General features: G+C 38.2%; 1 protein-coding gene across 1 annotated transcript in view; it reads left to right on the top strand.

Annotated features, from left to right (window-relative positions):
* Window positions 1–12,663, top strand: part of LOC110452871 (kelch domain-containing protein 2-like) — a 77,622-nt gene that overhangs the window by 62,869 nt on the left and 2,090 nt on the right. Inside the window, exons 8-9 of the mRNA XM_021501592.1 lie at window positions 9,386–9,549; window positions 9,945–9,997. Of these exons, the coding sequence (XP_021357267.1) occupies window positions 9,386–9,549; window positions 9,945–9,997 (217 nt within the window). The remainder of the gene's footprint in view (window positions 1–9,385; window positions 9,550–9,944; window positions 9,998–12,663) is intronic.

Genomic DNA, 12,663 nt, shown 5'->3' with positions numbered 1-12,663 from the left:
GGCATAAAATTATAATATTTGGCTGGTGACTTCCCGGGATAGAGCTCACCAAAGTTTGCAAATGAAAATGACCTCAACCTACTTTAGAGGTCACAGAGGTCAACAACATTTTAATGGATTTGTTCTTGAGAACTAAAAGGAATGGATTCATAAGATTTGGCTGGTAGCTTTTTGGAATAGAGCTAACCAATTTGAGAAGGAAAATGACATTGACCTACTTACAAGATCACAGGGAAAAATATGTCAGCAACTTCTGAAGAAGAATCAAAAAGCATAGAATCTTATAATAATATTTTGCTGGTAGTTTCAACAGATGGAGCCAACAAAGTTTGCGAGGGAAATATTTTTAGTGCAATATAATATTTAATGAGAATATTTTGCTATGACTGCTTAAATATTCTGGTGAGCGATACAGGCCCTCTTGGGCCTCTTGTTTAGTCAGTAGCATACTAGGATCAAGAGCTACCAAGTTTGTTTAAATGTATGACCTTGAATCATATTCAAGGTCACAAAGAGCAAATATGTTCAAAATATTTTAACAACTTGTTCTGAATAACCAAAAGGCTCAGGATGTTGATATTTAGTCAGTATAGCGTGCTGGGATCAAGGACTACTATGTTTGTTATAGTGAATGACTTTGACTGATATTCAAGGTCACAGGGGTCAAATTTGTTTAAAATCTTTAAACGACCTCTTCTGACTAACCATGGGTCCCAGGATGTTGATACTTTGCAAGTTGCATCCTGAAATGAAAGGCTATATAATTTGTTCGACTTTCAATCATGGGGTGAAATGTTTTTAAAAAAATTAACAGGGCCTTTTGAATGAATTATTATCATAAATAATGATATTTTGCCTGTAGCTTTATTTTAGATCACTTTTAAGGTTACAAGTGTGAGATTTATACCAGGTGAGCGATGCAGGCCCATTGGACCTCTTGTTTTAAACCTGTCATCATCATCACCATAATATTTTTTGTGATTTTGTTTAAATGTTCACAATTTCACATACCAATTAACCCCACGACATAAGAACACATACCCGACATCGAAAAATACAAGAGAATCGTAAGCGAAATGTGAACAGAGAAATTTTAGTAATTCATTTGTCAATATGATGAAAATATATAAAAATTCACAAACCTTTTGACAACAAGAGGTCCAATGGGCCTGCATCGCTCACCTGGTATAAATCTCACACTTATAACCTTAAAGTTATCTAAAATAAAGCTACAGGCAAAATATACCCGAAGGGCCAAGTGAGCTTATGGCATGGTGCGGCATCCGTCGTCCGTATCGATATCCGAGAATTCGGCTCACATGGGGCCTAGCGATTTCATTATATGAAAGATATTGAGTATCTTTATGGCAATTGGAACCCATTTTCTTGAATTTATAAAAACACATACCGGGCGACACAAGAACAGTGACTCTGTTGTTTCACTGTATGTTGTGTTTCAGGTTTCCGCATACTCCGGTAGCATTTTGCTTGAATATCAACAGAATTTGGAGAATATTGACTAAAAACTGAGATAGCATGTGCATATTCGTTTATGAAGAATTTATATCCTCTCTCTTTTGATCGCTCGGGTGGAGAGTTGTCTGTAAAACAGTCAGGAACTAAAGTCATGTTCGGCACAGACAAGTTTTGTTTTCGGCGCCATATTTACTCGTGTTTGTCTGACCTGGGGGTCATGTGACTAAGTGGGCGGAGTCAAGTGCTCATTTGTGGATCAGTGTATTGAAAGGCCTAGAGTCCTAACATCGGCTTAAATATTCCCAGGATTGAGCCTGACAAAGTTTGCAAAATAAAATGATCTTTACCTAATCACATGGAAACATTTCATATTCTCTCCCTATAACCATATACAATTACTAGACTTGAAGAAACCAATTCCTTCATGGTACCAGGGTTGGGTCAGGGATCTAGCTCCACCCCTTGGGGGCTTACTTTTTAGGTAATAACATAGAGCCAGTTCAGATCGCCTCCTATAACCAAATGACTACTTTCATGCTAATAGGATTAGACCTGTGGTTCCACCTCACCCTTTGTTATTGGAAGGAGTTGAGATCTCTACCCTATAACCATCTATTAAAATGGTGAGCATGGAGAAAACAAATATATTCACGTCCTTAGTGTCATTACTGCCCCTAGGGATTAAGTCCTTGCTACTGCTTATATTTTTAGCTCACCTGCTCGAAGGGCAAGTGATCCGTGGTCCGTCCGTCCCTCAACTTTTCTTTTAAACGCTACTTGTCCTGAACGGCCCAGTAGATTTCGACTAAATTTGGTCTGGAGCATCTTTAGGCCATGGGGTCTCTATTTTGGTATACATTTGGTATTTTCCCATATACAGGTAAAGGTGTTGGGTGTATGCTAGGTAAGATTGGGTGCCAGTTAGAGAACAATAGGATTTAATTACAGGTAAACTATAGTCTGTACTATAAGGTGTCTTACCATATGGATATGAATTTATACATAGGATTGATTTTTTGTGTTCAATTTTATTTATTTATAAAATTGTTTCCACTTTATCTATTATAGTCTTCATCATAATAATAGGGAACATCAGATTAAATGACTTAACTTAACATATTATTACAATACATTACAATTCATAATTAAGTGTAAGTGTAACACATCGATATACATTAAAAAAACAGATTTTACAAAAAGTAAAAGCTATTTCAAAATTTGAATCAGATATCGACATCCAGCCAAATCTGGCTTATGAGACACTAAAAGCCATTATCCCACCTTGAAATAAAAAAAACACTAGCACTGTACATAACGATGCCTTTGAGCTAAAAATAGGTGGGGATGTTTCGGGGCCTCGAAAGTGGAACTTAGCTATAAATTTGCTTTAAAATGCTATTCCTCCTTAATGCCTATATGGATATTGCAACCAAATATGGTCTGAAATATCATTAGGGGGGAAGGAGGACAATCGTTTCTTGAATAAATGAGGCTGGTTCAACCCCTGGGGGATAGAGAGGGCGGCGCCTCAAGAAAGGAAATTACCTAATATCCTGCTTTCAAACACTACTCCTTAATGCCAAAAATAGATTAATGCCAAAAATAGATTACAACAATTTCAGTATGAAACATCATTTAGAAACAATCATTTCTTATATAAATGAGGCAGGTTTAACCACCATTGACAGCGGGACAGGGCCTTAAAAGGAGAAATCTATTCAGATTTAGATTTAAATGCTTACTGATAGCTTTACTGACAAATAGTTACCCACTGCTGACCAAAACTACCATCATAGAAAAAAAAATCTTAGAATATTTCATTGAAAGTTGGAAAGTTACCATTCTCCCTGCTCAGTCTTTTGTAGTCAGATGACCGTTTAGGCCCATGGGCCTCTTGTTATTAAAATGTTACTATTCTGTCTATATCACATGCCTATGGTGCTATTAACCAAAACTTTATTACGGTATATGGTACAAATTGTTCTCTTCAATTTTACGTTACAAAGTATATTCCTGTAAAGTTTAGAATACATGTATGTCTCAGTAGATTAAATGCTTCTTTGCATTCATTGAGACTGGAAGAAAAAGAAACATTCCTTCAGAACAAAGACATTGTAAGGAATGTACCTCCACATATGTGAAAGATGTATTTCGCTTTCTGTCAATTTGTAGTAAATTTGACAATATTGACATTTGTAATATTATGAAAAGTGAAAATTATAATAAAAATCCTATCTACAGTGTATGTCCACACAAAATCAGCTTGAGATTGAAATTCTGCAGACATAACCATAAAAAGTCAACTATTATTGTATCAGTTGAAATCTATTTTGTATAAACAGTGGGTGTGGACCCCTTGGGGCAGAGGAGAGGGGCCCAATAGGGGAAATAGAGGTAAAACATTTAAAATCCTTCTTCTACCATAGGGAATAAGGATCTTTACCCTAATTTGGTCTGGAGCATCCTTAGGCCAAAGGGACTCAATTTTGTATAAACGTTGGGTGTGGCTCCCCTGGGGGCAGAGGGTGGGGCCCTATAGGGCTTATAGAGGTAAACCTTTAAAATCCTTCTTATACCATAGAGATTAAAAGATTTCATCCAAATTTTGTCTGGAGCATCCTTGAGCCAAGGGAACTCAATTTTGTATAAATGGTTGGTTTGGCTCCCCTTGGGGCTGAATAGGGGAAATAGGGGTAAAAGCATTTAAAATCCTTCTTCAACCATAGGGAATAAAGCATTTTATCCTAATATGGTCTGGAACATCCTTTGGCTAAGGGGACTCAATTTTGTATAAACAGTAGGTGTGGCCCACCTGGGGGCAGAGGGGTCGGGCCAAATAAGGGAAATAGAGGTAAACCTTTAAAATCCTTTTTCCACCATAGGAATTAAGGGATTTCTTCCCAATTTTGTCTGGAGCATGTGTGGGCCAAGGGGACTCAGTTTTGTATAAACATTGGGTTTGGACCCCCTGGGGGCAGAGTTGCAGGGCCCAACAGGGGAAATACAAGTAACAAGAGGCCCAAGGGCCATAGCGGTCACCTGAGTTATATCATAGGTACTCTGGTAGCTTTATTTTATTGTTTAGATGTGATGTGGAAATCAGCATGTAAACTAAGTGAAATACAATACTTGTCATGTCATCAAAGGATAAGAATTTGAAAACATTGGTAAATTCCCTTTAGGGCCCCGCCCCGCCCTATCCCCTGGGTATATTCTGTCAATTTTCAGTAGAAAATTATTCTTACTTGGCGAGATTCATCCTTAGAAGAAGATGGTTTCAAACTGTAAAATTGGGATTCCTACCCCAACCCTAGAGGCCAGGGCAGGTTGCCCCCCAAAGGGAAAACAGGGGCTTGGTCTTTTTTTAGGTCACCTGAGCTTTGCTCAAGTGACCTATTCTAATCACTTTCCATCCGTCGTTGTGCCTCGTCCATCGTGCTTAAACTTTTTACATTTTCAACTTCTGCTCAAGAACCAGTGGATGGATGTTTTTCAAACTTGGTCAGAATCATCCTTGGTAGATGAGGCTACAAATTTGTAAAATGGCGGGGCCCCAAAGGGAAAATTAACCAATATTTCAACAATCTTCTTCTCCAGACTCAGAGGTACTACAGTCATTTTCTGCATGGAAAGAAATATCATCAGGTGCTTTATTTAAATTGTAAATTTAAGGACCCCTGAGCTATTCTTTCACCCTTGGGGAGGGGGTAAAGTTTACTATAGTTTATATAGGGAAATAACACTTTTGGGTATATTTTGACAACTTTATGTAGGAAATTATTTTTACTCAGTGAGAATTATCCTTGGAGAAAGATTGTTTCAAATTATAAAATTGAGATTCCTACCCCAACCCCTGGGGCCAGGGTGGGGCCCCAAAGGGAAAATTAACCAATATTTCAAAAATATTCCTCTCCAGACTCAGAGGTACTACAGTCATTTTCTCTGCATTGAAAGAAAGATCATCAAGGGCTTTATTTAAATTGTAAATATATTTCAGGACCCCCGAGCTATCCGTTCTCCCTTGGGGAGGGGATAAAGTTTACTATAGTTTATTAGGTCATTTGAGACAAAGTCTCAAGTGACCTATTGCGATCCCCTTTTGTTGGGTGCCGTCTGTCCGTAAACAATTTACATTTTCGACTTCTTCTCCAAAACCCTTGAACCAATTTCAATGAAATTTTGCAGAAACCTTCCATGGCGAAAGGTCAACTCAAATTGTGAATNTAGATGGAAGGGTCTTAAGGTTTATGACCCTAGGGTCTAACGTTTACCCCCTGGGGAAGGAGGGGGGGGGGCAAAATTTGTTATGGTTTATAATGGCAAATGATACTTTGAATATTACGTGTTAATAACTTGATTGGAATTATAACCCTAAGTTGACAGTTTGATACTTTGAAAATTTTGAGCTATCCCTACCCCCAAGGGCTGTAGGGTGGGGCACAATGGAGTCTGTGTGCTAAAATAAAATTTCTTCATTTTCCTTGTTTAGAATCAGAGGTGCTAGTTTCAAATACTTATCAGTCTTAAATCTGCATGCTAGATATTGAATAAGGTGGTTTTATTGTTTTTTGTCACTTTGAATAATATTTCTGTTCATGTTAAAAACAAAAATCAACTTTCTGTATAAATATATCAGGTGACCGTTAAGGCCCATGGGCCTCTTGTATAGGGAAATAACACTTTTGGGTATATTTTATCCATTTTCAGCAGAAAATTACTCAAACTTAGTCAGAATCATCTTTGGTGAATGAGGGTATTACATTGTAAAATTGGGATTCTGCCCCATCCCTAAGGGCTAGGATGGGGCCCAAAAGGGAACATTTACCAATATTTTAAAATTCTTATCTTTTGGTGAAATGACAAGTATTGTATTTCACTTTGTTTATATGTTGATTTCCACATCACATCTAAACTATGACATTGAGCTACCAGTACCTATGATATAACTCAGGTGACCGCTAAGGCTCTTGGGCGTCTTGTTAATATAGGTCAAGGTCATTGATATAGGCAACTTGGTAGGCTCTTGTTAATATAGGTCAAGGTCATTGATATAGGCAAACTTGGTAGCCCTTCAGCATGTCACCTGCAAATAATCAACAACATGGGACTGTTGCGTATTTGAAAAAAAAAATTTGTTATAAACATACTTGACCGCTGCAACCTTGAATATTAGTCAAGGTGATTTATTTGAAGAAGTTGGTAGCCCTTCATTCCAGCATTTTACTGGCAAAATATTACATCCGGAGCCTTTTGGTTATTCAGAAGATGTTGTTTAAAGGTTTTTAAAGGCAAGTGAACCTGGTTACCTTAAATATAGGTCAAGGTAATTCATTTCAGCAAACTTGGTAAAAATCTGGATGGACTGACGACAGTCGCAACACCACGGCATAAGCTCAGTTGGTCCTACAGGCCAGGTGAGCTACAAATAGCCATATTACCACTCAGCTGACTGTTCAGGCCTTTTGGCCTCTCCTTATGTCAGTTTATGAAGTACAAATAAATAGAATATTTTCTCATGATTCTGTATAAAGATTTAAACCAGTTTTGGAGAAAATGGGATATTAATTTGAGGTTGTATGTCCGTCTCACTCATTTGGTTTCTGTGCAATTACTCCCTAAAAATGGTTCAATTTCAACCATAATTTGTCTGCACATTAGAATATGCAAGAGTCAAGATAAGTTGGACTGCCAATTCTGCTTCTGATGTTTTTTTGGTTTCTGTGTATAACTCTTCTAAGTATGATTTGGGTGGCTGGTTGGTGCAATGGAAAGCGCACTCACCTTTCACCAAGACGAATAGGAAATTAATATTCACCGGAAAAGACGAAAACTGATCATATGTATGCTATTTGCTGTAAGTGGGGGAGGGGATATCAATTCCATTAATTTCCAATGTTGGTTATTTAAGATTTTTTTTAGCTCACCTGGCCCGAAATTACCTTCATCCATTTTCAAGGTCATAGGGGTCAAATATGTTAAAATCTTCAACAACTTCTTCTGAATAACAAAGAGGCTTAGGGTGATGATGTTTGGCCAGTAACATGCTGGGATGAAGGCTACCAAGTTTGTTCAAATAAATAACCTTGTTCATATTCAAGGTCACAGCGGTCAAATATGTTTAAAACCTTTAAACAACTTCTTCTGAATAACCAAGAGGCCTAGGGTGATGATAGTTGGCCAGTAACATGCTGAAATAAAGGGCTACTCAGTTTGTTCAAATAAATTACCTTCATCCATTTTCAAGGTCACAGGGGTCAAATATGTTAAAAACCTTTAAACAACTTCATCTGAATAACCTAGAGGCCTAGGGTGATGATGTTTGGCCAGTAACATGCTTGGATGAAGGCTACCAAGTTTGTTCAAATAAATAACCTTGTTCATATTCAAGGTCACAGGGGCCAAATATGTTTAAAACCTTTAAACAACTTCTTCTGAATATCAAAGAGCCCTAGGGTGATGATTTTTGTCCAGTAGCATGCTGAAATAAAGGGCTACAAAGTTTGTTCAAATAAATTACCTTCATCCATTTTCAAGGTCACAGGGGTCAAATATGTTTAAAACCTTTAAACGACTTCTTCTGAATAACCAAGAGGCCTAGGGTGATGATAGTTGGCCAGTAACATGCTGAAATAAAGGGCTACAAAGTTTGTTCAAATAAATTACCTTGTTCATATTCAAGGTCACAGGGGTCAAATATGTTTAAAACCTTTAAACAACTTCTTCTGAATATCAAAGAGCCCTAGGGTGATGATATTTGTCCAGTAGCATGCTGAAATAAAGGGCTACCAAGTTTGTTTAAAGGAGTGACCTTTACTTAAATTCAAGGTCACAGGGGTCGAATATGTTTAAAACCTTTAAACAACTTCTACTGAATACCCTAGAGGTCTAGGGTGATGATATTTGTCCAGGAGATTGATTGGATGAAGGGCTACCAAGTTTGTTCAAATAAATGACCTTGACTTATATTCAAGGTCACAGGGGTCAAATATGTTAAACTCTTTAAATAACTTCTTCTGAATAACCAAGAGGCTTAGGGTGATGCTATTTGTCCAGTAGCATGCTGGGATAAAGGGCTGCCAAGTTTGTTCAAAGGAATGACCTTGACTTATCTTCAAGGTCACAGGGGTCAAATATGTTTTAAACCTTTAAACATTTTCTTTTCAACAGATTTAAATTCAAGGTCACAGGGGTCGAATATGTTTAAAACCAAGACTACCAAGTTTGTTCAAAGGAATGACCTTGAATTATATTCAACGTTTAAAACCTTGAAACAACTTTTTCTGAATAACCGAGAGGCCTAGGGAGATTTGATTTAGCCAGTAACATGCTGTGATGAAGGGCTACCAAGTTTGTTCAAATGAATGACATTGACATATATTCAAAGTCAGAGGGTCAAATATGTTTAAAACCTTTGAATGACTTCTTCTTAATAAGCAAAAGGCCAAGGGTGATCATATTTGGTCATTAACATCCTGGGATGAAGGGCTACTAAGTTTGTTCAAATGAATGAATTTCACCCATATTGAAGGTCACAGTTGTCAATATATGTTTAAATCTTTTAATGATTTGTTCTGTATAACCAAAAGATCCAGAGTAATGATATTTTACTAGAAGCATGCTGGGTTGGAAGACTATAAACTCTGTCCAACCTAATGTCCAACCTAATGTCCTTGTTTGACATTCAAGGTCACGGCGTCATATGTTTAAATCATTTAATAGGTTCTTATGAATCAAACACTGATATTCTGCCTGTAGTCGTATTTTAGATTACAAGTGTGAGATTAATATCAGGTGAGAGATCCAGGCCTATTGGGCCTCTTGTTTCAGATGTACATCACTTTTTTGCCTTTTTCGTTTTTGTTGACAAATTATATCTTATTTCTTACATTTTATTTGAATTTTTTTTCAGATGATGCCTGGATACTGGACATAGTTGTCTTAAAATGGACAAAACTTGACCATTACATAGAATACAAGCCTCACCTTTGGCACACAGCCTGCAGGACACTAGAGGGCCAGGTGGTGGTGTTTGGGGGATGTACAAACAACATTCTTAGTTTGGAGGAACCCACAGTCAGTAACAGTGACAAACACATCAGATTTAATTAACATATGAAAAAGGCACAGTGAACGTTTCGAAGAAACAAGAGTGGTTTTGCATCACTAAGCTTATGTTAATCTCACAATTGTAACCTTAAAAGTGGACTAAAATAAAGCTACAGGCAAAATACTATCATCTTTGATTCAAAAGAACCTTTTAAAAGATTTAAACATATTGGACCCCTGTGACCTTGAAAGTCTAACAGACAAGTCTAGCATGGTCATTAAGTTGAACATACTTATATATCCCTTTATTACAGACACTGTGCCACAGCATAAGCTCACTTGCCTTTCGGGCAGACCGCTCACAGTGAAAATAATATAAAGTTCACAAATACATGTTGAATTTTGTTTTTCTTTACCTACAGGAACATAGCAATGAATTACTGATCTTCAGTCTCAACCCACTATCTCTTCTCAGGTAGGTGTTGTTTACTAATACTATCTACAAAAAATAGCCAACTGGTTGGATTGAGAGCTAAGTTATTTTCTCAGAATGACCTTTTGAACCAGATATGATTGTGTTTGACACTTTTTATACGACCGTCAAATTTGACAGGAGTATTATGGTATGGTGTTGTCCGTCTGTCCCTTCGGCGTAAACTTTTGTCCGTCCGGCAATCTCCTCCTACATTTTTGACCGATCTCTTTGAAACTTGTTATACATTATAACCATGATATGAAATTGTGTCTCCCTTAAAAGAGTTTTGATTAGACAATATTTGCAAAAGTTTTCTTTGAAACATAGTAGGCTAAATGATCATGATATGTTGTTGTGTTTCCTTGAAAAGAATTTGGATTCGACAATTTCAGTATTTGATTTTTTTTATCCGGAGATTTTCTCCTACATCCGAAGGACCAAGGTGAGCTTATGCCATACCGCAGCGTCCATTGTCCGTCGTCTGTCAACTTTACACTATTAGTCATGAACCACTGAGCGATTTTAACAAAATTTGGTGTATAAATGATGGGTCTGGCCCCTAGGGGCCTAAGGGGCGGGGCCAAATAGGGGAAATATAGCAAATTCTTCTTTAAAATCCTTCTTCTTCTGTAGAAATGAAAGGATTTGTTCCATAAGAAGCATCCTTGGGGGAAGGGGAACAAAGTTTGTATAAATGGTGGGTCTGGCCCCCCTGGGGGCTGAGGGGCTGGGCCCAATAGGGGGATTGTAGCAAAATCTTTAGAATCCTTCTTTTTCTGTAGGAATGGAAGGATTTGTTCCATATTTGGTCTTAAGCATCCTTGGGTGAAAAGGAACCAATTTTGTTTAAACCGTGGATCTGGCCCCCCAGGTGCCTGAGGGGCGGGGCTCAATAGGGGAAATATGGAAAATTATTCTTTAAAATCCTTCTTCTGTAGGAATGAAAGGATTTGGTCCATATTTAGTGTGGAGCATTCTTGGGTAGTGGGGAACTTATTTTGTATAAACCATAGGTCTGGCTCCCCAGGGGCCTGAGGGGCCGGGCTCAATAGGGGAAACACAGCAAAATATTCTTTTAAATCCTTCTTCTTCTGTAGGAATGAAAGTATTTGTTCCATATTTGGTCTGAAGCATTCTTGGGTGAAGGGGAACTAATTTTGTATACACAGTGGATCTGGCCCCCCTGCCTGAGCGGTGGGGCCCAATAGGGGAATAATAGCAAATTATTCTTTAAATTCCTTCTTCTTCTGTAGGAATGAAAGGATTTGGTCCATATTTGGTGTGGAGCATCCTTGGGTAGTGGGGAACCAATTTTTTATAAACCATGAGTCTGGCTCCCCAGGGGCCTGATGGGCAGAGCCCAATAGGGGAAACATAGCAAATTATTCTTTAAAATCCTTATTCTTCTGCAGGAATGAAAGGATTTGGTACATGTTTGGTGTGGAACATCCTTGGGTAAAGGGGAACCAATTTTGTATAAACGGTGGGTGTGGCCCACCTGGGACCTGAGGGGTGGGGCCCAATAGGGGAAATAGACGTAAATCTTCAAAATCCATCTTCTTCGGTAGGAATGACAGGATTTTGTCCGTATTTTGTCTGAAGCATTCTTGGGTGAAGGGGAACTAATTTTGTATAAACAATGTGTCTGACCCCCCTGTAGGCAGAGAGGCGGGGCCCAATGGGGAAAATAAAGGTAAAACCTTTAAAATCCTTCTTCTTCCATAGGGATTAAGGGATTTTATCCTAATTTAGTCTGGAGAATCCTTGGGCGAAGGGGACTCAATTTTGTATTAGCAGTAGGTGTGGTTTCCGAGGGGGCAGAAGGGCGTGGCCCAATAGGAGAAATAGTGGTAAAACCTTTAAAATCCTTCTCCGACCATCGGGATTAAGAGATTTTTAGCTCACCTGACACAAAGTGCCAAGTGAGCTTATGCCGTGGCGCGGCGTCCTTCGTCCGGCCAGCCGGCCGGCGTCCAGCATCCGGCGTCAATATTTTACTTTAAACGACTTCTTCTTAATAACCAAAAGGCCTAGGGTATCGATATTTGGCCAGAAGCAAACTTGGATGAAGGGCTATAAAGTTTGTTAAAATTAATTACCTTCACCTATCTTCAAGGTCACAGGGGTCAAATATGTCAAAAACTTTAAACAATTTCTTCTCAATAACCAAACTGCCCAGGGAGATGATATTAGGCCAGTAGCATGCTTTGGTGAAGGGCTACCAAGTTTGTTCAAATGAATGACGTTCAATTATATTCAAGGTCACAGGGGTCTATTGTATTAAAAAAAACTTTAAACAACCTCTTCTCAATAACCAAACTGCCCAGGGAGATGATATTAGGCCAGTAGCATGCTTTGGTGTAGGGCTACCAGGTTTGTTCAAATGAATGACCTTCAATTATATTCAAGGTCACAGGGGTCTATTGTATTAAAAAAAACTTTAAACAACTTCTTCTCAATAACCAAACTGCCCAGGGTGATGATATTTGGCCAGTAGCTAGCTGAGATGAAGGGCTACAAAGTTTGTTCAAATGAATGACCTTCATCCATATTCAAGGTCACAGGGGTCAAATATGTTAAAAACTTTAAACAACTTCTTCTCAATAACCAAACTGCCCAGGGTGATGATATTTGGCCAGTAGCTAGCTGAGATGAAGGGCTACAAA

Source organism: Mizuhopecten yessoensis, unplaced genomic scaffold (assembly GCF_002113885.1).
Source record: "Mizuhopecten yessoensis strain PY_sf001 unplaced genomic scaffold, ASM211388v2 scaffold6947, whole genome shotgun sequence".
Taxonomy (NCBI): Eukaryota; Metazoa; Mollusca; class Bivalvia; order Pectinida; family Pectinidae; genus Mizuhopecten; species Mizuhopecten yessoensis.
This window is presented reverse-complemented; position numbering and strand designations above follow the sequence as displayed.